The following is a 27,909-nucleotide window of genomic DNA, read 5'->3' as shown; positions in this document are numbered from 1 at the left end:
TCGTATAGCCCCCATATAATGGTACCCCCCGATATTCGGTATTTTGATGATTATAGCGACATTTTCTAATGGAATGGTCTGAAAATCCACACATGGAGTTACTTGTGATTACTTCATCCCTTGAAAGAGAATTATCTATATAGGTCCACGATATCGAATAGCCCCCATACGGTATTTTGATTTTTCAATTGAATTGTCTGAAATTCCACACAAGGAGTCTCTTATGAGTATTTCACCCCCTGAAAAAGAATTGTCTATATAGGTTAACGATATCGTATAGCCCCCACATAACGGTACTCCCGTTTTTCGGTATTTTGATGATTTTAGCTATATATTAGAATGGTATTCTCTGAAAATCTACACAAGGATTTCTTTGTGAGCACTTTAACCCCTGAAAGGTATTTGTCTACATAGGTCCATAATATCGTATATCCCCCCTATAACGGTACCCCCCATATTCGGGATTTTGATGATTTTAGCCACATTTCCCAATGGAATTATCTGTAAATCCACACAAGGAGTTCCTTGTGAGTACTTTACCCCAGACATATATTTGTCTATATAGGTCCACAATATCGTATATCCCCCCATATAACGGCACCTTCCGATATTAGGTATTTTAAAGATTTTAAAAGAATTTTCAATGGATATTATTTTTTTGAAAATTCTCTAATTCGTTCCAAATGGTGGAGGGTATACAAAGTTCAGCCCGGCCGAACTTATTGCTTTTTTACTTGTTTAAAAACTATTTCATCTAGAAATATGTCTTATTCTGAGATTTATAGTGAAATTTCGCCTAAAATGAAATTTTATGCTACTCGCATGCACCAACTCAATAAAGTTCGAAGAAAAAATTATCAAAAACATAGAAAATATTTTCGATATTTTTGACAACATTGATGCAAATATTTTCTTGATATATAATGAAAATGTAGATTTCTATGCTTTGGTGACCAACAGTAAAGTTTGATGAAGAATATTTTTGTCTCTGAGGTCATTCTCCTAAAATGAGGCTTTGAAGGAGAATTTTGCGTGAAATCATGGCTATAACTTTATAATATGTTTATGAATTACTGCCGTTAGTTAAGATTTAAACTTTTGCCGAATTCTGGGACCTATCTTCTTCTTCTTTGTAATTTACGGACTCGAAAACCGTTGAACAGATTTTCCTGAAAACTTCCATATATACTACAACATCGCCTGAAAGTAACATAGGCTATAACAATTTTTGAAATGCCACTTGGAACTGGAGATTTAGGATCAGAATCGGAGTTAACTCCCAAAAATTTAGATTTTATATGCACACATTTATTGATCGATTACAGATACCGTCTCCAAATTTGGAATGCCTAACGGAATAAGTAAATTTGCCAAATTATATTGAAATCGGTTGAGATTTTACATTTTTGACTGATTTCATGCATTTGATGCATCAAACATACTTTGTATCTCCAATTTCAATGAAATTTGGAATGTGTAACGGAATTAAAACGAACATACATTTGCCAAATTATATTGAAATCGGTTCAGATTTGGATATAGCTCACATATATATTTGGCCGATTTCGTTTATTTGATGCACCAAACACGATATGTATGTTCTATTTTAATGAAATTTGGAAATGAGCGACGGAATTTGATCAGAAAATAAAGTTGTCAAATTATATTCAAATCGGTTTAGATTTGGATATGGCTGCCATATATATTTTCGACCGACTTCGTTTATGTGCAATTGCAATAAATTCGTCATGGTGACTAAATTTGGTACAAAAATAAATTTGCCAAACTATATGAAAATCGGTTGAGGTTTGGGTATAGCTCTCATATATATTTCGGCCGATTTCATGTATGTTATTTACCAAACAGGATATGTATGTATATGTATATAGGCGGAATTGGGTTACAATAATAAATTTGACAAATTTATTAGAGATCGGTTAAGACATGGATGTAGCTCCCATATATATTCTCGGCCGATTTCACATACAGGGTGAGATAAAAAACTGCAACGAAGTCAAAATCCATAATTGTTACATTTCTTCTTCAATTTTATTGAATGAAAGCAAAATATTTCGGAAATAGCATCAAATTTTAGAATAAGTTTAGATTTGTTCGAATTGGTCACCTTTGGCACGCATTATGGCCTTCAAACGGCCAATGGAACCGTCACACGCTGCCCGAATGAGGTAGAAGGGGGAACTTGCCCCCTCTAGTTAGGTTACTTTGCAATGTAAACTTTTAAAATGCCGATACACGTGTCTTCTATTTTTTAGCTCTACTTTCATAGTCTGCTTGATTTTCCGGGTAATTAATTAAAAAAGTTTTATTTTGGCGCAGAGTGTAGTAATGCCTAAATTAGCATAACGTACTACTACTTTCTCACTTGGTAGCACGTGTACTGTCTTCTACATACGTACTTGTATCCATTCATACATGTATACATGAAAATAGTACCATAATCTACTCATTACCTATTTTAGATTCCCTTACATTCAACTCCCTCAAAAGTGCTAATTTGTACCTGTCGCTCACAGCATTGGCGGGGATCATTTATTACAACAACTAATCAGAAATATTTTATTTTGCAGGTTACTCATCAATCCATCCATCTACCCATCCATCCATTTAAAGGGAAATCAATGATGTACCACCATCAGCTATTAAGCGAAAGTTTCTAAAAAACGAACGTGGATCAGATAACAAATAAAACGCGTCAATAGCGCACAAACGAAACGAAAGTCGCCAGAGAGGGAGGTGAGGACTTCAAACGACTGAAACAACAACAGAAAAGTAGCAGCCACAGCATCACTAATCAGATAATGATCAAACACAAAACTCCAACGTTGGTCTTAGGACTAGCGCTTCTACTGTTCGCCGGCACATCGCTGCCCCTGGCTGCAGCCCAAGATGATTCGTTGGCCGGTAGTTTTCTATCCGGTCTGTTGGACACCATTACCAGCACAGCAGATTCTAAAGACTGTCCCGGTGTGTGTGTCCACACATTGGCCACACTCATCTGCTACGAGGTGTTGGATGATGTACCGTGTCCGTCGCCCAGCATGAAATGCTGCATAGAAAGTGCGCCAGCAAAAAATGTTACATCTCTGTTGAGCAGTAGCAGCAGCAGCAGTAGCAGTACCACAACAACAACAACGACCACCAGTACGAAGCGGCCCACAACAGCAGCAACAAGTAAACCAAAGCCCAAGATTACCACAACCACAACGACGCACAAACCAAAAACAACGCAGAAGAAACCCCCCACCACAACAGCAACAAAGGCGACAACCAAGAAACCTTCGGCAGCCAGCAGCAGCACGACAACAACAACATCAGCTGCCACAAAGAAAACAGATAAAGATAAAAAGGCAGATGAAAAGTCGGGTAAGATGGAATGGAAACATTATGGAAATGTTATGGAAAAATTATAAATTCTCTTCTTCGTCTTCTTTTTTTTTGTAGTGGATAAATGTAAGGGTGTGTGTGTTACGGATCGCATTGCAGAATATTGTGAAGCCTATTTGACGAGTCCCGATTGGTGCAAGGAGGGCACCAAATGTTGTGTCTCTTTAGATGACTATGCCAATACCAAAATGCCAAAGGATATTTATATACCAGCCAGTAAGTATTGGGGAATTTTTGAAGGAAACTAAAAGAGATTCAGCAAGCGGTAAATTTGTGGGGGTGTTTTGATCCTCTTTTCATCTTATATGACCTCTCATACAGGCCTTTCATGCAGAGTAATCGAGTAGTAGGTATCTTTCAGGCCATCTACACATACACAGGTCTTTTCGTACAGATGACACTCCGTTTAATATTTCATACACAGGAACATTACAGGTCTTCGATATATAGATGACCGACTTCATGTCGACTATACAAAGAGTACTGTCTTAGGTGTTTCTGTAGATATAACACACTTTCAGGCCTCTCTAAGTAAAATATTAGTCTCTGATCCCTTACCTCAATACTAGATTTAGTACCGCTTAGTACTTTTTTTTCCAAAAAACTGTCAAAACTCTAACATAAATAACATCGCAAATCTAAAAATCAAATTTTAGAATTTTGTCTCTATCCCATTAATACCAAATAAAGTACCATTCAGTACTTTTCGTACCATTTTTGTACACATTTACAAAACTACCTCCATATCTTTACCACAGACACCAACAGTGACATCTATATCAAATGTTAGCTCTATTCCATAAACCAATACCAAATTTAGTACCATTCAGTACTTTTCGTACAATTAAAGTACATATTTCCAAAACCACTTTATATCTTAATTTGCAGATACCAACAGAGACCCCAACATCAAATTTGAGAATTCCAAACCAATCCTTCCACCCAATACCGAATGTAGTATCATTAAGTTTTTTTTGTACAAACATAGTACATCAATACTAAAAATAGTACCATTCAGTACATTTCCTAATATTATAGTGCACACTTCCAAAAACCACCTACATATCTTGACCACAGACATCAACGGTGACTCCTATATCAAATTTCAGGGTTTCAGCTCTATCCCATTGGCTAATGGCTAATTTAGTACTAGTTAGTACTTTTCGTGCAATTATAGCACACATTTCGAAACCAAATACATATCTCAATATCTCACATACCAACTGAGACCTCAATATCAAATTTTGGGATTCGAGCCCTAAGCTTTAGCCAATACCAAATTTAGTACCATTTAGTACTTTTCGTACAAACATAGGACGTAATCTCAAACTACCACCAAAACTCAAACACAGATACCATTAGTAATCGAAATATGAAATTTCAGATTTTATCTCTATCCCTTCACCCCATTCCAAATATAGTACCATTCTGGACTTTTCGTACAATAATAGTACACATTCCCGAAACCGCCTCCATATCTAAACCACAGACACTAACAGCGACATCTATATCAAATTTCAGGATTTCAGCTCTATCGCTTCATTCAATATCAAATTTAGTACTAATTGGTGCTTTTCGTACAATTATAGTACATATTTCCAAAACCACTTCATATATCAATTCCAGATACCAACAGACACCCCAATATCAAATTTGAATATTTCAAACCAATCCCTCCACCCAATACCAAATGTAGTACCATTTAGTTCTTTTCGTACAAATATAGGACGAATTTCCAAACCTCCGCCAAATCTGAAACGCAGATATCATCAGGAATCTGAATATGAAATTTCAGGATTTTATCTCTATTCCTTCACCCAATATCCAAATATTGTACCATTCAGTACTTTTCGTACAATTGTTGTACGAATTTCCAAACCCAATTCCAAATCTCAATCTCAAATACCAAGAGTTCTCTAAATATTAAATTTCAGATTTTTATCTCTGTCCCCTCAACGAAGACCAAATTTAGTACCATTTAGTACTTTTCGTACTAATTCTAATACACAGTTCAAAAATCACCTCGAGATGTCAAAACAATTTCAGATTCCAAGCACTAACTGTTCACAAAATACCAAATTGTACCAAATATAGTACCATTTAGTACTTTTCGTGCACTTGTAGTACACATTTCCAAATCCACTTATTTATTACAAACCTACCACCAACAGGAACCTCGATACAAAATTTCAAAATTCCAGCTTCATTTGTTCACCCTAAATCTAAATATTCCAATTTTAGTACTATTTAGTACAATTCGTAGACTTAGTACACATTTCCAAAACCACCCTCATGTATCAAATTTACGTTCCAACCTTGATTCTTATACCAAATTTCAAATTTTTGGCTCTACCCGACCATTTTAGAAGTTTATATGTCCAAATTCCTATTAACCCCCCTTCAACCCCTTCCACTCTTTTAACACCCTACTTATATTTCCATTCTCACCACTTTTTTCCCCATTTTCAGAACACATGGCCAATTTGGGTAGCTCTCACAACAAAACAAAAGTTACTCCTACGACAAGTAAGACTAAAGTTGCCTCAACATCATCCTCATCGACGACTACAACATCAAGTACATCGACGTCGACCACAACAACAACATCCACCACTCCCGAGCCGGCTCGAACGAAAATCATTAGCAGCGGTTCTAGTCAAAATAAACCGGTGAAGACGAAAAAACCTCAACCCACTCAGGCTACGACAACAACAACCACCGAAGACCCCACCGAAGATGAGGAAGAAGAAGAAAACGACAACGAAGAGCAACAACAAGATGACGAAGAGGCGGATGCCAGCGAAAAGAATGAAAATACCAATGGCCAGGTACTGAAGGAGTGTGAGGGTGAATGTATGAACGGCATCTTGGCCATTTTCTGTGATGACATCGATGCCGATGCTTTCTGTCCGAATGAGGGCAGTTGTTGTATTACCGGACAACCGGCCCCGCAAACATCACCAGCCACCAAAACAAATCCCACAAAGGCACCCAATAAGGTTTCTTCCAAGCCAGCATCGAAACCGGCCCAAAAACAACCACCACCTCCACCACCAGCTCAATCGGGAGGAGGCGGCGGCAACGATTTGTTCTCTCAATTGATTTCATTTGCTGAGAATACTCTGAGTGGGGCAGGTGGTGGCTCCCCAGCTCCGGCACCAACCTCCCAAGCCCCACCCAAAGTGCCACGTTGTCCCGGTTTCTGTTTGCTCAACATAATGGCCGCGTTCTGCGAAAGACCCTCAGTTTTGATATCAGGACCCACAACCTGTTCCAAGGGTTCCGTGTGCTGTGATAATTCACGATCGGGCTCCCCTAAGCCACCACCACAAACCAGATATCCACCCACAACTGCAGCAGCCCCGCCACCCACACAACCACCCTATGTGGTACCGAACACCCCCTTGCCAGATCCCCGCGAAGAATGTCCTGGCTCTTGTATTGTCAGTTTGCTTAGTTTCACCTGCTTCAAAAATGCCGAAATGACAGATCTGTTCAAATGCAAACGGTCCGGCCAGACATGTTGTGCTCCCAAGAGTAAGATTTTGGAGAAACAACAATTCCAAACACGCAACGATACTGCCTATGGACACTATCAACCACTACCCCCACCGCCGCCACCTCAGTTGGGTGTCCAACAATATCCTCCCCAGTCGGTATATCCCCCACCGCCACCACCTGCCTACATGCCAACACAACAGCCCCAGATGCATCATCATTATGCACCCCAACCCCAGCCACCAATGCAAATGCAACCGCATCCGCAGCCAAGTTATGACTATTCGGCCTATGGACCAGGAATACGTAAGTATTGGAATTGTCACTAAAAAATTTGCGATTCAAGAGGATTATAATTCTGAGGACTCGAAATCATAGATCCTAATCGATATTATTTCTCTTTACAGTTCCCCATCAAGGTGGCATACCACCCCAACTGCAACCACAACATCAACATTTGCCGCCACCACCACCACCCCCGCAACCAATCAGCACCATACCAACAACTACAACGACCACCACCACAACAACTACACCTCGACCCCATGTCTATTCGAAATATGTTTGCGGTGTTAAGGGCACTCTACGAACTGGTCGCTCCTCACCGGCCCTATCACTGGTCTCCTACATTCGTGCCAAATACGGGGTGCATCGTCAGTCGCGCCAGTTGAGCGAAAACTTCATTATGCCCAGCGGTATGCAAAAGACCAACGAACGTTTAATTCTCGGCTCCGACATTGTGCCCATACAGATACACAATGACAAATTGGGTGATTTGGTGCAGGAAGATGTGGCCAATTACAATCAGGTACGGTCCTATAACGACGATTATCAGGCTGCGGTATTTGCCCAGAACTATTTTGCCAACTACACGACATCGGGTCGCCGTAGGGCTCGTGTTGTGGGCGGTGAAGATGGTGACAATGGCGAGTGGTGTTGGCAGGTAGCCCTAATCAATTCCATGAATCAGTATTTGTGTGGTGCGGCTTTGATTGGTACCCAATGGGTTCTGACGGCGGCCCATTGTGTGACGAAGTAAGTGCTCTACAGATAATTGGAGGAATTCAAATTTATTGATTTGCTTGAATTTCAGTATTGTGCGTTCGGGTGATGCCATTTATGTACGTGTTGGTGATTATGATTTGACCCGCAAATATGGCAGCCCTGGTGCCCAAACTCTGCGCGTGGCCACCACTTATATCCATCACAATCACAATAGCCAAACACTGGACAATGATATTGCATTGCTGAAACTGCATGGTCAAGCTGAGTTGAGGGATGGAGTCTGTTTGGTAAGTTGGAGAAAATTCTTGTATTCTAGAATTATTTCAAGTATTTGCTGCGGAAAGAGAGAGCTTTCCTATTGACTAAAAACTAGACTCTTACATACAGAAGATAGGACATATGTTAAGAGGAAAGTTTTTAGATTTTTAATGAGGGAAAGATGAGCTACTTTCAGAGCTCAGATTTGCTCGATTTCACTCGAGTGTGAAAAATGCTCGAGAGCTGGAGTGCTCGAAGAGTAAGTGTTTTACACGAAGTTTACTCTTCACTCGTTTGGTTTTTTATCCATCTCCCGTTTGAGAGATAAAAGTGAGTGAGTATAGTGGCAAACTAGTTTTAATGTTGCCGAGTACGGGAGAGATGGTAGACCATGAAGAGAAAAACAGCAAAAGCCCTGACTCGGTTGAATTACTGTAAAATAATGACCAAAGCAACCATGACATGGTCATCGAATAATATCAACGTGCAACATAAACAATAATTACAGGAAGAAAGTTGGAAATGCCTACACTGTAGTGGGCCACCCTTTAAACGGGATTTTATCAATCCAGAATATTCTACAAATTTATATATACAGGGTGAGATAAAAAAACTGCAACAAAGTCAAACGCCATAATTTTAATTATACCCTCCACCTTGGAAAGGAGGGTATATTAACTTTGTCATTCCGTTTGTAACATCCTTAAATATTCGTCTTAGACCCCATAAAGTAATAAAATTCTAAGTCGATTTAACGATGTCCGTCTGTCTGTCTGTCTGTCCGTCAGTCTGTTGAAATCGCGATACAGCCCACATTATTTGACGTAGAGCGCCAAAATTTAGCAGAGCTATTTACATTGTGTCTAGGATGGTTGGTATTGAAAATGAGATATAACGGTCCACGTTCTGGTATAGTCCCCATATAACGGTACCTCCCGATATTCGGTATTTTGATGATTTATGCCACATTTTTTCACGGATTTGTCTGGAAATTGGTATTTTTAGGTCATAACTGCTCCCTGAGCGTGTGGCAAAACATTGCATGTATAGGTCCACGTTGTGGTATAGCCTCCATATAAAGGTACCTCCCGATATTCGGTATTTTAGTTTTTTTGCCACATTTTTTCACGGATTTGTCTAAAAATTGGTATTTGTGGATCATAATGATTTGCAGCTCCGGTGGCGAAACATTGCATGTATGGGTCCATGATTTGGTATAGCCCCCATATAACGGTACCTGCCGATATTCGGTAATTTGATGATTTTTGCAACCTTTTTTCACTGATTTGTCTAAAAATTGGTATTTGTGGGTCATAATGGGTCCTAGTTCGTGTGGCGAAACATTGTAATTATAGGTCCACGTTTTGGTGTGGCCCCCATATAACGGTACCTCCCGATATTCGGCATTTTAATGGTTTTTGCCACAATTCTTCTAATGTTTCTTTTACCCTAAGGTGGAGGGTATAAAAAGTTTGGCCCGGCCGAACTTACTGTTTTTTTACTTGTTTTTATACCCTACACCACATAGTGGTAAGGGTATTATGTCTTTGTGCATTTGTTTGTAACATGGAGAAGGAAACGAGATAGACCCATAGTTACTTTTGAGAAACTTCATAGAATCACTTTCTGAGTCGATTTATGCATGTCAGTCCGTCTGTCCGTCCGTCCGTCCGTCCGTCCGTCCGTCCGTCCGTCCGTCTGTCCATGTATTCTTGTGAACAAAATGCAGGTCGCATTTATTATCCGATTGAGATGAAATTTTCCAAGCAATATTTTTTTGGCCCAAGGACGAACCCTATTGAAATTGGTGAGAATCGGATCAAATTTAGATATAGCTCCCATATATATCTTCATCCGATTTCGGGTTAAATGTGCCCCAAATGTCCACTATCAGTCCAAATTACCTGAATTTTGGCACACCCAACCGAGTTCGGCCTAGAAGCAAGTATATCAAATTTGGAGAAAATCGGTTCAGATATAGCTATAGCTCCCATATATATCTTTCATCCGATTTGATCTTTAAGTCCCTCACATTCCTACTATGCACTCCACAACCGTGATATTTGGTACCAGGTATTAGATGGAGCACAGAAATAGCTGTTTTAAATTTTATCGAAATCGGTTCAGATTTGGATATAGCTCCCATATATATCTTCATCCGATTTCGGGTTAAATGTGCACCAAATGTCCACTATCAGTCCAAATTACCTGAATTTTGGCACACCCAACCGAGTTCGGCCTAGAAGCAAGTATATCAAATTTGGAGAAAATCGGTTCAGATATAGCTATAGCTCCCATATATATCTTTCATCCGATTTGATCTTTAAGTCCCTCACATTCCTACTATGCACTCCACAACCGTGATATTTGGTACCAGGTATTAGATGGAGCACAGAAATAGCTGTTTTAAATTTTATCGAAATCGGTTCAGATTTGGATATAGCTCCCATATATATCTTCATCCGATTTCGGGTTAAATGTGCACCAAATGTCCACTATCAGTCCAAATTACCTGAATTTTGGCACACCCAACCGATTTCGGCCTAGAAGCAAGTATATCAAATTTGGAGAAAATCGGTTCAGATATAGCTATAGCTCCCATATATATCTTTCATCCGATTTGATCTTTAAGCCTCTAACATTCGTAATATGCACTCCACAAGAATTATATTTGGTACCAGATATAAGATACAGCCCAGAAATAGCTGTTTGTAATTTTATCGAAATCTGTTCAGATTTGGATATAGCTCCCATATATATCTTCATCCGATTTCTGGTTAATTGTGAACCAAATGGCTGATATAAGTCCAAATGGACTGAATTTTAGTACATCGGACCAAATTCAGCCTAGAAGCAAGTATATAAAATTTAGTGAAAATCGGTTCCGATATAGATATAGCAACCATATATATGTTTCATCCGATTTAGTGTTTTAGTCCCTTACATTCGTAATATTCACTCCACAACCGTGATATTTGGTACCAAGTATTAGATGGAGCACAGGAATAGCTGTTTTAAATTTTATCGAAATCGGTTCAGATTTGGATATAGCTCCCATATATATCTTCATCCGATTTCGGGTGATTGACCACCAAATGGCCGTAATAGCATCAATTTTGGCAAATCCGACCGAAACCAGCTTAGAAGCAAGTACACCAATTTTAGTAAAAATCGGTTCAGATATAGCTATAGCTCCCATATATATCTTTCATCCGATTTGGTCTTTAAGTCCCTCACATTCGTAATATGCACTCCACAGGAATGATATTTGGTACCAGATATCAGATAAAGCCCAAAAAAAGTTGATTTTAATTTTATTAAAATCTGTTCCGATTTGGATATGCCTCCCATATATATCTTCATCCGATTTCGTGTTAATTGTGCATCGAATGGCCAATATAGGTTCAGATTTGGATATAGCTCCCATATATATCTTCATCCGATTTCGGGTTAAATGTGCACCAAATGTCCACTATCAGTCCAAATTACCTGAATTTTGGCACACCCAACCGAGTTCGGCCTAGAAGCAAGTATATCAAATTTGGAGAAAATCGGTTCAGATATAGCTATAGCTCCCATATATATCTTTCATCCGATTTGATCTTTAAGTCCCTCACATTCCTACTATGCACTCCACAACCGTGATATTTGGTACCAGGTATTAGATGGAGCACAGAAATAGCTGTTTTAAATTTTATCGAAATCGGTTCAGATTTGGATATAGCTCCCATATATATCTTCATCCGATTTCGGGTTAAATGTGCACCAAATGTCCACTATCAGTCCAAATTACCTGAATTTTGGCACACCCAACCGATTTCGGCCTAGAAGCAAGTATATCAAATTTGGAGAAAATCGGTTCAGATATAGCTATAGCTCCCATATATCTTTCATCCGATTTGATCTTTAAGCCTCTAACATTCGTAATATGCACTCCACAAGAATTATATTTGGTACCAGATATAAGATACAGCCCAGAAATAGCTGTTTGTAATTTTATCGAAATCTGTTCAGATTTGGATATAGCTCCCATATATATCTTCATCCGATTTCTGGTTAATTGTGAACCAAATGGCTGATATAAGTCCAAATGGACTGAATTTTAGTACATCGGACCAAATTCAGCCTAGAAGCAAGTATATAAAATTTAGTGAAAATCGGTTCCGATATAGATATAGCAACCATATATATGTTTCATCCGATTTAGTGTTTTAGTCCCTTACATTCGTAATATTCACTCCACAACCGTGATATTTGGTACCAAGTATTAGATGGAGCACAGGAATAGCTGTTTTAAATTTTATCGAAATCGGTTCAGATTTGGATATAGCTCCCATATATATCTTCATCCGATTTCGGGTGATTGACCACCAAATGGCCGTAATAGCATCAATTTTGGCAAATCCGACCGAAACCAGCTTAGAAGCAAGTACACCAATTTTAGTAAAAATCGGTTCAGATATAGCTATAGCTCCCATATATATCTTTCATCCGATTTGGTCTTTAAGTCCCTCACATTCGTAATATGCACTCCACAGGAATGATATTTGGTACCAGATATCAGATAAAGCCCAAAAAAAGTTGATTTTAATTTTATTAAAATCTGTTCCGATTTGGATATGCCTCCCATATATATCTTCATCCGATTTCGTGTTAATTGTGCATCGAATGGCCAATATCAGCCCAAATGGCATGAATTTTGGCAAATCCGACCGAAACCAGCCTATAAGCAAGTACACAAATTTTAGTAAAAATCGGTTCAGATATAGCTCTAGCTCCCATATATATGTTTCATCCGATTTGCTCTTTAAGTCCCTTACATTCGTAATATACTCTTCACAGGAATGATATTTGATACCAGATATCAGATAAAGCCCAAAAATAGTCGATTTTAATTTTATCAAAATCTGTTCAGATTTGGATAAAGCACCCATATATATCTTCATCCGATTTCGTGTTAATTGTGCATCGAATGGCCAATATCAGCCCAAATGGCATGAATTTTGGCAAATCCGACCGAAACCAGCCTATAAGCAAGTACACAAATTTTAGTAAAAATCGGTTCAGATATAGCTCTAGCTCCCATATATATGTTTCATCCGATTTGCTCTTTAAGTCCCTTACAATCGTAATATACTCTTCACAGGAATGATATTTGGTACCAGATATCAGATAAAGCCCAAAAATAGTCGATTTTAATTTTATCAAAATCTGTTCAGATTTGGATATAGCACCCATATGTATCTTCATCCGATTTCGTGTTAATTGTGCAACAAATGGCCAATATCAGCCCAAATCACCTGAATTTTCGTACATAAGACCGAATTCAGTCTAGAAGCTAATACGTCAAATTTGGAGAAACCCGGTTCAAAGATAGCTATAGTTCGTAAAATGCACGATAGATTTTGATTTTGTACCAAATATCTCATAGAGCTCTGAAATGCCCTGTATAAACCTTTTTACGAGAGCTCTACTAAATATGCATAGTGGTGTAGGGTATCATATAGTCGGCCCCGCCCGACTTTTGAGCTTTCCTTACTGGTTTTTTTTTTAATTTTTTTGGATGAAAGTAGAAAATGTCAGAAATAGCATCAAATTTTAGATTAAGTTTAGATTTGTTCGAATTGGTAGCCTTTGACACGTATTATGGCCTTCAAACGGCCAATGAAACTGAATGTTGTTTTGCGGTATTTTGGCCCATTCCCGGCGAAGCGCTTGCTGGAGGTGATCTACACATTGGTATTTTTTAGTGCCAACCTTGCTTTCCAAAATACTCCAGACACAATAGTCCAACGGATTGGTATCCGATTGGTATAGCGAGGAACCTCATTTTGTAACCATTCTTGGGTTGGGCGTGCTGAGTGCGATGGTGTTGAGACCTGTTGGAATGTTCAAGGTCTGCGGCCGAAATGTTTGCGTGCCCAAAGCTTTAATACGCCATCCAGAATATTTTCGCGATAATATTCGGCATTTATTCCGATGCCACGGTCGATTAATACGAGCGGAGAACGACCATCGGCTGTTATGGCGGCCCACACCATTACCATGGCCGGCGCTTGAGTTCTGGTCTGGTTCTGGCCAACCGAAGGTGCTCATTTTCAGCTGACCTCTTTGGCAAGTAAACATGATCATTTTTTATACCCTCCACCTTGGAAAGGAGGGTATATTAACTTTGTCATTCCGTTTGTCCTTAAATATTCGTCTTAGACCCCATAAAGTATATATATTCATAATCAGCATAAAATTCTAAGTCGATTTAACGATGTCCGTCTGTCCGTCTGTCTGTCTGTCTGTCTGTCTGTCCGTCTGTCTGTTGAAATCACGATACAGCCCACATTATTTGACGTAGAGGGCCAAAATTTAGCAGAGCTATTTGCATTGTGTTCTGAAAATTGGTATTTGTAGGTCATAACGGGTCCCTGAGCGTGTGGCAAAACATTGCATGTATAGGTCCACGTTGTGGTATAGCCCCCATATAAAGGTACCTCCCGATATTCGGTATTTTATTTTATTTTGCCACATTTTTTCACGGATTTGTCTAAAAATTGGTATATGTGGGTCATAATGGTTTCCAGCTCCGGTGGCGAAACATTGCATGTATGGGCCCATGATTTGGTATAGCCCCCATATAACGGTACCTCCCGATATTCGGCATTTTGATGGTTTTTGCCACATTTGTTCACTGATTTGTCTAAAAATTGGTATTTGTGGGTCATAATGGGTGCCTGAGCGTGTGGCAAAACATTGCATGTGTAGGTCCACGTTTTGGTAAAGCCCCCTTATAACGGTACCTCCCGATATTCGGTAATTGGATGATTTTTGCCACATTTTTTCACGGATTTGTCTGAAAATTGATATTTGTTGGTCATAATGGGTTCCAGCTTCGGTGGCGAAACATTGCATGCATGGATCCATGATTTGATATAGCCCCCATATAACGGTACCTCCCGATATTCGGTATTTTAGTTTTTTTGCCACATTTTTTCACGGATTTGTCTAAAAATTGGTATTTGTGGATCATAATGATTTGCAGCTCCGGTGGCGAAACATTGCATGTATGGGTCCATGATTTGGTATAGCCCCCATATAACGGTACCCCGATATTCGGTAATTTGATGGTTTTTGGCACATTTTTTCACTGATTTGTCTAAAAATTGGTATTTGTGGGTCATAATGGGTTCTAGTTCTTGTGGCAAAACATTGTAATTATAGGTTCACCTTTTGGTGTACCCCCCATATAACGGTACCTCCCGATATTCGGAATTTTATGGTTTTTGCCACATTTCTTCTAATGTTTCTTTTACCCCAAGGTGGAGGGTATTAAAAGTTTGGCCCGGCCGAACTTAATGTTTTTTACTTGTTTTGTTTACAAACTGCTGGACAACGAATTTTTTCTCATCGGAGTAGAGCAAATTCGGCAGTTCACAACTTTCGGCCAAGCGAAGCAACTCTTTAGCTCTTTTGAGTCTAATTTCTTTCCGTTGCGGTGTAGGTTCTTGCACTTTTTGGGTTTTCAATGGCTTTACCCCGAGCTCATTTTTCAATATTTGCCGAATGGAATATTGCGATATGTTCAGCTCACGAGCCATTTTTCGGCCTTGCCACTGCGACGCGGGTTTCGATCAAGTTGTCGCTTCTTTACTTTTCGAACCATTTCTGCTGATGTTGCTGTTTTCTTCCGTCCACTTCCTTGACGTCGGGCTACGCTACCAGTATCACGGTAACGAGCGATGGTACGAGACACAAAAGATAGCCACTTGTGGTTTTCCAACCAAATATAAAGAAATCACACTATCACGGTTGAATTCCATCACGAATAACTTTTTTCTGGAAAATTCTGATCAAAATGCTTTTAAACAATATAATGATCTGTAAATTGAATAATTTTAACAGCTGTCGGACAAGTGGCTTAGAAATGAGTTAGTAGTCTGAAGTTGGTAGCAGTTTTTTCGGCTCACCCTGTATATAGAATCAGAATCAACGGTCAGACGAAACGACAGAAGCTGGAATCTTGAAATTTTGCACGAGGGTCAGTCTTGGTACGCAGACATGTGATAAGGATGGGAAATTCGTACTAAAAGGGTACGAAACGTACTGCAATGTACTAAAAATTGAATTATTTGTATTGGAATGAGAGTCACTGATGGAGTGCAGGATAGATGTAGCAAAGGGTTTTTGGAAATTCGAACTTTAAGATTACGAAAAGCTCTTAAATGGTACTAAACTTCTAAAATCGAAATGTGTACTAAGTGTGCGAACTGTAGTAAATCGTACTAAATTTGGAACAGTTTAGTTTAGGGTGAACGGATGAAGCTGGAATTTTAAAACTTTGTATTGGGGTCCCTGTTGGTGGTAGATTTTTGATAAAGAGGTGGTCTTGGAAATGTGTACTACAAGTGTATCAAAACCACAAAATAGTAACATGTTTGGTACAATTTTGTATTAGGTGAAGAGATAGTGATTGAAATAGTATTTGGAGGAGGTGGTTTTGGAATTTCATATTTTAATTCTACGAAAAGTACAAAAGGATACAATATTTTGTATTGGGTGAATGGATAGAGATACAATTCTGAAATTTAATATTAAAATTAAGGGTGGCCTTTGAAATTGAGATTTGTCGTTGGTTGGGAAATGTATCCTATATTTGTGGGGAAAAATACTTATTGATCCCGAATTTGATATTAGAAGGAATAGGACTGGAATCCTCAAAGTTGATATTGAGGTACTAAATTGAGTATTGGGTGAGGGTGTAGATCTGAAATCCTGATATTTGATATAGATGTCACTGTTGGTGTCTGTGGTTAAGATATGGTTGGTTGGTCCACTTTTGCTAAAGTCCTTATAATTTAATCTAATCCCGATTTCAAGTATTTTTTACGTTTTAGTCATATTTTCCATTTGATTTCGCCGAATTTAGATACCTTTAGTCCTGATTCTGGAGAAACACTACTTGAAAAAATATATCAAAATGGGTACACGTTTTTGTACCCCATGATTTTTGTTATCGTGAAAGTTTTGACCATATATTCCAATCGCTGTGCCTGAAAATTTGCATTTTATTTTCTTCGGTGGTAGAAAACCTTTCCACAGAATTTCGAAAAACCCTTTATTTTGTATATTCTACACAACTTCAACGACTATCGGTTCATATTGCAGATTTCCAGCTGTACTCTTCTCCAAATACCAAAGTTAATACAATTTGATACTTTTCGTACAATTTAGCACGAATTTCCAAATCCCACACAAAGTATTAGCCAATCCGCACAACGGATGATCGTAATGTCAAATTTTTGACTTCCAACTCAATACCTTGCACAAATTCCAAATTTAGTACCATTTAGTACTACATTTAGTACGTAGTTTCAAAATCACCTCCAAATCTCAACCCTATAAACTAACAGCGATGCTAATGTCAAATTTCAGATTTCGAGCACTATTCGTTCATGCAAAACAAAATTTGGTACCATTCACTACCGTTCGGGCGCATAAGTACAAATTTTGAAACTGATTTCCACAGCCCAATGCAGCGTACCAATAGTAATCTTAATTCCATATTTCAGGATTCCAGCGCTATCGGTTCAGCCAAATCCAAAATGTACCAAAATTAGAACATTTTAGTACACATAGGTACCAATTTCCAAAACATCCTCAAAATCCCAATCCTATGCTCCGATAGTAATCACATTTTCAAATTGCAGGATACCAGTTCTATTTGTTCACCCAAATCAAAATTGTACCAAAATTTAGTAACATTTAGTACTTCTTAGTACGTATTTTCAAAATCTCCTCCAAATCTCAACCTTCAGATTTCAAGCCGTATCCATTCATGCAATACCAAATTTAGTACCATTCAGTACCTTTCGGTCGCATAAGTACCATAAGTTTCCAAAACTACCTCCATATCCCAATCCGACAATCCGATAGTAATCTTAATACCATTTTACAGGATTCCAGTGCTATCGGTTCAGCCAAATCCAAATTGTACCAAATTAAGTACCATTTAGTACAAATAAGTACACATTTTAATCTCATTTCTCCAAAAATTTAAATTCTACCAAATTTTGTACAATTTAGTACACATATGTACCAAAACTACCTCCATATCCCAATCCTATGCTCCAACACAAATCTTATATTCAAATTTCTGGATAAGAGTCCAAATCCAAATTGTACCAGAATTAGTATCATTTAGTACACATAGGTACAAATTTTCATAACCACCTACATCATACAATCCAATAGAAATCTTATTTCCAACTTTCAGTATTCCAACTCTTCCGGTTCTCCAAAATTTTAGATTGTACCAAATTTAGTACATTTTGGAACATTTAAGTACAAATTTCCAAAAATACCTCCATATCCCAATTTCAATCTTATTTCCAAATTTCTGGATACCACCACCCTTGGTTCATCCAAATCCAATTTGTACCATTTAGTACACAAAGGTACAAATTATGCATAACTACCTACCTTACACCATCCAATAGAGATATTATTTAGAATTTTCAGTATTCCAAAAATACCGGTTCTCCCAAAATTTAAATTGTACCAAATTTAGTACACATGAGTACGAATTTCAAAAACGTCCTTTCGCAAAAAGAAACATCGAATATTTTTTTCTTAATTTCTGTGACTATTTCAAATGTTGCCCCAAAAAAAGTGGGTGGGGGGTACCACAAGAAGTGGACCGATATTGCTTATCTCATACGCTTTTCCATCTCTGGATTTCGACATATATTTTAAAAATTATTTTTTTTTTCCTTTTCAGGTTTGTCTACCAGCCCGAGGTGTAAGTCATGCTGCCGGTAAACGTTGCACCGTAACAGGTTATGGTTACATGGGAGAAGGTACATTGAGAAGTAAAATATTTTTTCTGAAAATTCAATTAAAATTTTTATGTTTTTTTTTTCTCTCGATTAGCTGGTCCAATTCCGCTGCGTGTCCGTGAAGCCGAAATCCCCATTGTCAGTGATACGGAATGTATACGCAAGGTGAACGCTGTCACTGAGAAAATCTTCATTCTGCCCGCCTCCAGTTTTTGTGCTGGCGGTGAAGAGGGCAACGATGCTTGTCAGGGTGATGGTGGCGGTCCATTGGTGTGTCAAGATGATGGTTTCTATGAACTGGCCGGTTTGGTGTCGTGGGGCTTTGGTTGTGGCCGTGTCGATGTACCCGGTGTCTATGTCAAAGTGTCATCCTTTATTGGTTGGATCAATCAAATTATTAGCGTCAATAATTTATAGTTGCATAAAATTGAGTCTTAATAGGATCGTGCAAAATATTTTCAAAATAAGTTTAGTTCGCTTAGTTGGCGTGCAATTTTTACCCAGATAAGAGGAGATAAAAACACAAAAAGCGTAAATATTGAATTATTCTATTCGTAATGTACTCGCTGTGCGATGCGTTGAGTATTTTACGAATATAAATGATTCGAATAGAGTTATAAACAAAGCATACACACACAATATATGTTGATTATACAAAAAAAAATACATACATGCCTATGTATTTGAAGAGTATCGAACTTATATGTGAATACATAAATATATAAGTACCAAAAGATAATAAGCAATTACTACATATATTTATTTCATTTTAAATAAACGAATACGACTGTTATTTTTTATTATTAGTAATTTTTTTAATATAACTACATAAATATACATATAAATTGTATTTCTTTTCCTTTGCTTCATTTAGTATGCCTACATATACATACACACACATATATATATATATGTGGATAAATATTACTAATGTTATTTTAAATTATGTAATTTCTTTGATTTAAGACTTCTATTCAGAAAATAACAATAAAATCATTACAATACCAACAAAGACAATAAATATCTACACACATAAATTATAAAAGGAACGAAATTATTTGTATATATTTTAAGTATATTTTTTATAATAAATGATAATAAAAAATAAAAGGATTTTAATTAATTTGTTAATAGATTATAGTTTAGTAAATAGTGTCCGGTACTTCGTCGGCGAAAAGTACATCCGAAAATTTTAGATTCATTCCATCAGTACTCAAAATGGAAATTTTTTTTCCAATTTAAAAAAAAAAACAAGCTAAAAAGCAGTAAGTTCGGCCGGGCCGAACTTTGAATACCCTCCACCATTTGCAACGAATTTGGAAATTTTCAAAAATTGAAATCCGTTAAAAATTCTGTTAAAATCTTAAAAATACCGAATATAGCCGTTATATTGGGGTCCATGCGACTTGGCCCTACATAGGCATTGTTTGTTATAAGCCATTACCATATTATAAACGGGTATAATGTAGCATACACGAAGACCTGGACCTGTATAGACAATTTTCTGTCACTGACTGTAGCATTCATTACGAACTTCAAATACGACATATCAAACAATTTCGGTGAGTATCGTACCTAAAATCGTCAAAATATCGAATATAGAGAGGTACTGATATATGGGTCTTATACGAAGACCTGGACCTGCATAGACAATTTTCTGTCACAGACTGTAGTTCCCATTACGAATTCTAAATACGTAACTTGAAACGATTCCGGTGAATAATGTCGCTACAATCAACAAAGTACCGAATATAGGGAGGTACCGTTATATAGGGGGCTATACGAAGGCGTGGACCTGCATACACAATTTTCTGTCATAGGCTGTAGTATCCATAACGAACTTCAAATTCCAAATTTGAAACAATTCCGGTGAATAATGTCGCTAAAATCATCAAAATACCGAATATCGGGAGGTACCGTTATATGAGGGCTATACGAAGACGTAGACCTGCACAGACAATTTTCTGTCTTAGGTTGGAGTACCCATTAGGATCTTTCAGTATGAAATTTGAAACGATTCCGGCGAATAATGTTGCTGAAATCATCAAAATACTGAATATCGGGAGGTATCGTTTTATGGGAGCTATAGGAAGAATTGGACCTGCAGACAAAAATTTTTGTCATAGGCTGTAGTACACATTACGAACTTCAAATACAAAATTGCAAATAATTTCGGTAAATAATGTCGCTAAAATCATCCAAATACCGAATATCGGGAGGTACCGTTATATGAGGGCGAGACCTGCACAGACAATTTTCTGTCTTAGGTTGGAGTACCCATTAGGATCTTCCAGTACGAAATTTGAAACGATTCCGGTGAATAATGTTGCTGAAATCATCAAAATACCGAATATCGGGAGGTACGTACCGTTATATGGGTGCTATTCGAAGACGTGGACCTGCACAGGCAATTTTCTCCCTTAGGTTGGAGTACCCATTAGGATCTTCCAGTACAAACAGACACAAACTTAATATCAAATTTCTGGATTCCAGGGGTATCCATTTCCAAAACCACCTCCATATCTCAATCCCAGATACCAACAGAATTCCCAATATCAAATTTAAGTATTCCAACCTTATCCCTTCGCCCAATACCAAATTTAGTATCATTTAGTATTTTTCGTACAAATATAATACACATTTCCGAAACCACCTCCATATGTCCAGGCTACAAATGAAATTTACCAAATTTCAGATTTTAAGCACTATCTGTGCACCTAATAACAAATTGTACCAAATATAGTACTATTTAGTACTTTTCGTGAACTTGAAGTTCACTTTTCCAAAATTATAATTTTATCCCAAAGCTATCACCAACAGGCACCCCAATACGTAATTTCAAAATTCCAGTTTCATCCGTTCAGCCTAAAATGTTTCCTTAAAAGGATTAACCGTTTTATACTCTACACCACATGGTGGTCAGGGTATTATGTCTTTGTTTGTAACGGGCAAAAGGAAACGAGATTGTCACACGGTTCCTTTTGATGATCTGCATAGAATCACATTCTTAGTCGATTTATGCATGTCCGTCCGTCCGTCTGTCCACGTATTTTTGTAAACAATGTACAGGTCGCATTTATTGCCCGATCCAGATGAAATCTTGCACAAATTATTTGTTTGATACAAGGACGAATCCTATTAAAATTGGAGATAATCAGTCAAAATTTAGATATAGCTCCCATATATATCTTCGTGCAATTTGCTTTTTATTGTGCATTTAACGTGTAATACCAGCCCAAATAGTATGGAATTTGGCATATACGCCCAGATTAGGCCGGAAAATAAGTATGCCAAATTTGATGGATATCGGTTCAGATTCCAACTCCCGATAGATCCCATATATATTGTTCCTCAAATTTGTGATTTTTGTCCTGCACATTGGTAATATACACTCTGTAACAACAATATTTGGGCAAATTTATCAATTACAGCTCAGAAATACCTTTGCTAAATTTTATCGAGATCGGTTCAGATTTGGATAAAGCTCCCATATATAACTTCGTCCGATTTGTCTTTTATTGTGCACCAAACGTCTAATATTTGTCCAAATGGGATGAAATTTGGCACTTACGTCCGAATTGAGTCTAGAAGCTAGTATGCCAAATTTGTTGAAGATCGGTTTAGATATAGCTATAGCTCCCATATATATTGTTCATCCGATTTGTTGTATTTGTTACCCACAGCCATAATATGCACTCCGTAACAATGATATTCAGGGAAATATATCAAATGCAGCTCAGAAATATCATTGGTAAATTTTATCGAGATAGGTTCAGATTTGGATATAGCTCCCACATATATATCTTTATCCGATTTCAAATTAATTGCGCACCAAATGGGCAATACTGGTCCGAATTTAAAAGATACAAATGCTTTGGCATATTTAGTCCTTTGAACTTTGAAATTATAATAATAGCGTGTATGATTGAATTCTCCCATAAAAAAAAACTTTTAATTGTTATGTGGAGCTCTACTAAATTAGCAAGGTGGTGTAGGCTATCATAAACTCGGCCCCGCCCGACTTTAAGACTTCCTTTACTGGTTTATTTTTATAATCTGCGGTAATATTTTAAAGCTTTTGCTTATTGTTTAAATTTCGGTGTTTATCATTGTCCTTTTCGAATTCCATATTTACTTGACCCAGTCTTAAGGGTTTTTCTAATAAATCATAAAACATTTTCGAATTGTCATCAGCAAGAATTCTCTTTAGATAAAAATATAAGATCTGCTTGTTTATAAACTCTTAACAACATGCTGTGATGAACTTATTACAATTGTTTACACACAGACACACCGAGTAATGGGCTTCTAATGAAGTTGTAAATTATAACCCTATCGTCGAGTATGCAAAAAGAAATTATGCTTTCCCTAAAAGGTGATACACAGGATTTGCATATGCAAATATTCGCATAACAAGACAAATTTGCATAATGCAACTAATCCTGTGAAACTCTTAAAGAACACATGCACACGCACTCACACTTACACACACTCAACACAATTACTAATCACTTTCCTTTTTGCCAATAATCCAAACACTCAACGGGAGTCGAGAGCCGATTGACTGTCTGTCTACCCTCTACGACAGGCACCAAGCAATAATTACACAGGGGTTAAAGGTTGTGCAAAAACACGCCGACTTCTTGCAACAAAGTCGTCAAACCAGAAGGCAAACCTCAAATTGACACCTCGAGAACTCGAGCCTTTGTCTTCCTTGTAAATCGATAATGGCAATCGATGATCGTTGATCAGATCAGATTTGCCAATTTGAGGGGTTGTTGTCCCATGCCTCTCGACACATGCCTCTGCAGATAAATGAGCTGTTTTATTTGTTGATACAACAACATGAATAGATTCAATACTTTTGCCATATTGGGGTGCAGTCTTAATTTTCGCAAATCAAATAAGAATGTTTTGCTGTATTTTCAATTGCCGGGTGGGGGAAAATGAAGGCTAGGTTTACATTATGTAATGTTTATAAGAAAATAATTTGCTATTTATATGGGAAAGCAGGTGTCATGTAGAAGTTGAGAACTATTTAAAACGGGTTGCAATGCTTGAATCGGTGATTGAATCAATGAAATGCTATTTTCGACAAAGCTAGGAAAACAGGTAAAAATGTGTTGAAGCCAAAAAAGTTTTTTTTTTTTTAATTTATATCCTAGAACACTATGTGTTATCAGTTTGATCGCAGCAAAACTTATGTAACACCTCCAAGTATTGTTCCTGCACATAGATGTTCAAATGTTCATTCTTTCAAATTTGGTATTTGATATTCGTAGTGGATACTACAGCCTATGACAGAAAATTGTCTGTGCAGGTCCACGTCTTTGTATATCTCCCATATAACGGTACCTCCGTATTTTCGGTTCTTTGTTTATTTTAGCGACATTAATAACCGGAATTCTTTCAAATTTGGTATTTGATATTCGTAATGGATACTAAAGCCTATGACAGAAAATTGTCTGTGCAGGTCCACGTCTTTGTATATCCCCCATATAACGGTACCTCCGGATTTTCGGTTCTTTGTTGATTTTAGCGACAATAATAACCGGAATTCTTTCAAATTTGGTATTTAATATTCGTAATAGATACTAAAGCTTATGACAGAAAATTGTCTGTGTAGGTCCATGTCTTCGTATAGCCCCCATATAACGATACCTCCGGATATTCGGTTCTTTGTTGATTTTAGCGACATTATTCACAGGAATTCTTTCAAATTAGGTATTTGATATTCGTAGTGGATACTACAGCCTATGACACAAAATTGTCTGTGCAGGTCTACGTCTTCGTACCTCCCAATATTCGGTATTTTGATGATTTTTGGCACAATATTCATCGGAATTGTATCAATTTTGGTATTTGAAGTTCGAAATGGATGCTACAGCCTAAGACAGAAAATTGTCTGTGCAGGTGCACCTCTTCGTATAGCCCCCATATAAAGGTACCTCCTAATATTCGGTATTTTGATGATTTTAGCGACATTATTTACCGGTCGTATATCCCCCATATAACGGTACCCCCCGATATTCGGTACTTTGTTGATTTTAGCGACATTATTCATCGGAATTGTTTCAATTTTGGTATTTGAAGTTCGTAATGAATTCTACAGCCTATGACAGAAAATTGTCTGTGCAGGTCCACGTCTTCGTATAGCCCCCATATTAAGGTACCTCCCGATATTCGGTATTTTGATGATTTTAGCGACATTATTAACCGGAATTCCTTCAAAATGTGGTATTTGTTGTTCGTAGCGGATACTACAGCCTAAGACAGAAAATTGTCTGTGCAGGTCCACGTCTTCGTATAGCCCCCATATGACGGTTCCCGATATTCGGTATTTTCATGATTTTAGCGACATTATTTACCGGAATTATTCATAATTTCGTAATAGGTACTACAGCCTATGACAAAAATTTTTGTATGCAGGTCCAAGTCTTCGTATAGCGCCCATATAACGTTATCTCCCGATATTCGGTATTTTGATGATTTCAGCGACATTATTCCCCGGTATCGTTTCAAATTTCGTACTGGAAGATCCAAACGGGTACTACAACCTATGGCCGAATTTAGCTTAATTAAATTCTGAAGCACCTTTTTATATCCTACTCCACATATTATGTCTCGGTGCATTTGTTTGTAACATGGAGAAGGAAGCGAGATAGTCCCAAAGTTACTTTTGAGGATCTCCATAGAATCACTTTCTGAGTTGATTTATGCATGTCAGTCCGTCCGTCTGTCCATGTATTCTTGTGAACAAAATGCAGGTCACATTTATTATCCGATTGAGATGAAATTTTTCAAACAACATGCTTGCTCCAAAGACGAACCCTATTGAAATTGGAGATAATCGGCGGAAAATTAGATATAGCTCCCATATATATCTTCGTCCGATTTGCCTTTTATTGTACACCAAACGTGTTATATCAGCCCGAATAGTATGGAATTTTGCACATACAACCAAATTAGGCCTGAAAATAAGTGCGCCAAATTTGATCGAAATCGGTTCAGATATAGCTATAGCTCCCATATATATTGTTCATCCGATTTGTTATTTTTGTCCACCGCAGCCGTAATATGCACTATGTAACAACAATATTTGGGGAAATATATAAAATACCGCTCAGAAATACCTTTGCTTAATTTTATCGAGATCGGTTCAGATTTGGATATAGCTCCCATATATGACTTCCTCCGATTTACCTTTTATTGTACACTAAACATTAAATATTTGCCCAAATGTGATGGAATTTGGCACATGCGACCGAATTGAGTCTAGAAGGTAGTATGCCAAATTTGGTGAAGATCGGTTCAGATATAGTTATAGCTCCCATATATATTGTTCATCCGATTTATTGTATTTGTTACGCACAGCCGGAATATGCACTCCGTAACAACGATATTCAGGGAAATATATCAAATACAGCTCAGAAATATCTTTGCCAAATTTTATCGAGATCGGTTCAGATTTGGATATAGCTCCCATATATATCTTTATCTGATCTCAAATTAATTGTGCACCAAATGGGCAACACAAGTCCGAATTTAAAAGAAACAAATGCTTCGGCATATTTAGTCCTTTGAACTTTAAATTACAATTATAATCATAGCGTGAATGATTAAATCCTCCCATCAAATCTTTTAATTGTTATGTGGAGCTCTACTAAATTTGCAAAGGGGTGTAGGGTATCATAAAGTCGGCCCCGCCCTACTTTAGGATTTTCTTTACTCGTTTTATTTATTTATTATTATTATTTTTTTTTTTTTTTTGAAATGGTAGCAACTAAGTTTGCCCTTCGCAATTTTATGTTTTAAAATATTTATGAGTATTGGAAGACATGCTTCCAAAGAATGAATCCTTGCTTTCCCTGAATAGATCCTTCAGAATTTTACATATATACATATAAATATTTTTTTTTTTCAGCAAAAACGTTTATTTTAGTGACGACATTCGGTGAAAGTATTCAGTTGCAAATTAGCATTTAAACGGCAAAGTTCGAGTTTCTTAGCAAAGGCGAAAATAATAAATACCCTAGACATTCTCATAAATTTGATATTCCTCACCATGAATCATATAAAAAATACACAATAGATAATTAAAGAAACAGAATCCTTGAATGCATGTGTATCCTTAAAAAATACATTTTTCTATTGTATTCCAGAAATACGTTAAAGTTCTATAGAAAAACCAAACAACATTTTCTAAGCCTATAGACAGCAAAAGCCGTTATTTCTGTATTCCTAAAAAATTGTCTTATAAATTTCCAAAAGTGAAAAAAGAACTTTGCGCCAAAATCTAATGTCAGCTTCCTTAAAAATTCCCCCATGTACCAAACAATTGTCCATTTGAAATGCCTACAGCACCATGTCGAACAATAGAAAAATAATTAAAGAAAAAAAAAACATATTTCCACAAAAAAAAAAACTTCAAAATTCACTTGGTAAATAGGCAAGAAGGAGATAGACAAATAGTTAAGTTTATATAAAAAGAATATCACACACATACACATGCAGATATTCAACCAAATCACATTCCTATGCAAATGCCAAAAAATGTGTTGATCTACAAGGACATAACGTAACCCTCTTCAAATTGTGCGTATTAAATGAAAAAAAAAATAGATTTCTATTTACTCTCAAAGGCGGAGTCCAAGGAGAGAGTGAGAGAGCGAGAGTAAGAGCGAAATTGAGGGTCTTTAATACATTAGAATTAAGAGCTAGGAATCCAATAAGATCAGTTTTGATTTCACCCTTAACTGTTCAACTTTGACATGCATGGGTGAGTTCGTTGATTTGTTGAGAGAACCTTTAACCCTTTCACCTTGGCCCCGGTAATGGGAGAGGGTATCCTGTGCTATCAGTGCGTGTGTGTGTGTACACTTAAAGAACATTTCCTTCCCCCAAAGGATTGCTTGTG

The 27,909-nt window shown here is 37.3% G+C and overlaps 1 protein-coding gene across 1 annotated transcript in view; it reads left to right on the top strand.

Annotated features, from left to right (window-relative positions):
* The window catches only part of LOC101897690 (protein masquerade), a 42,507-nt gene extending 22,405 nt beyond the window's left edge, over positions 1–20,102 (top strand). Inside the window, exons 2-8 of the mRNA XM_011295132.3 lie at positions 2,589–3,384; positions 3,463–3,621; positions 5,875–7,209; positions 7,311–7,938; positions 7,997–8,195; positions 18,935–19,013; positions 19,087–20,102. Coding sequence (XP_011293434.2) covers positions 2,820–3,384; positions 3,463–3,621; positions 5,875–7,209; positions 7,311–7,938; positions 7,997–8,195; positions 18,935–19,013; positions 19,087–19,409 — 3,288 coding nt within the window. The 5' untranslated portion in view covers positions 2,589–2,819 and the 3' untranslated portion in view covers positions 19,410–20,102. The remainder of the gene's footprint in view (positions 1–2,588; positions 3,385–3,462; positions 3,622–5,874; positions 7,210–7,310; positions 7,939–7,996; positions 8,196–18,934; positions 19,014–19,086) is intronic.
* Positions 20,103–27,909: the final 7,807 nt, after the last annotated feature.

Source organism: Musca domestica, unplaced genomic scaffold (assembly GCF_030504385.1).
Source record: "Musca domestica strain aabys unplaced genomic scaffold, Musca_domestica.polishedcontigs.V.1.1 9, whole genome shotgun sequence".
NCBI lineage: Eukaryota > Metazoa > Arthropoda > Insecta > Diptera > Muscidae > Musca > Musca domestica.
Note: the sequence above shows the minus strand (reverse complement) of the source record. Positions and strands in the feature narration are given on the sequence as shown.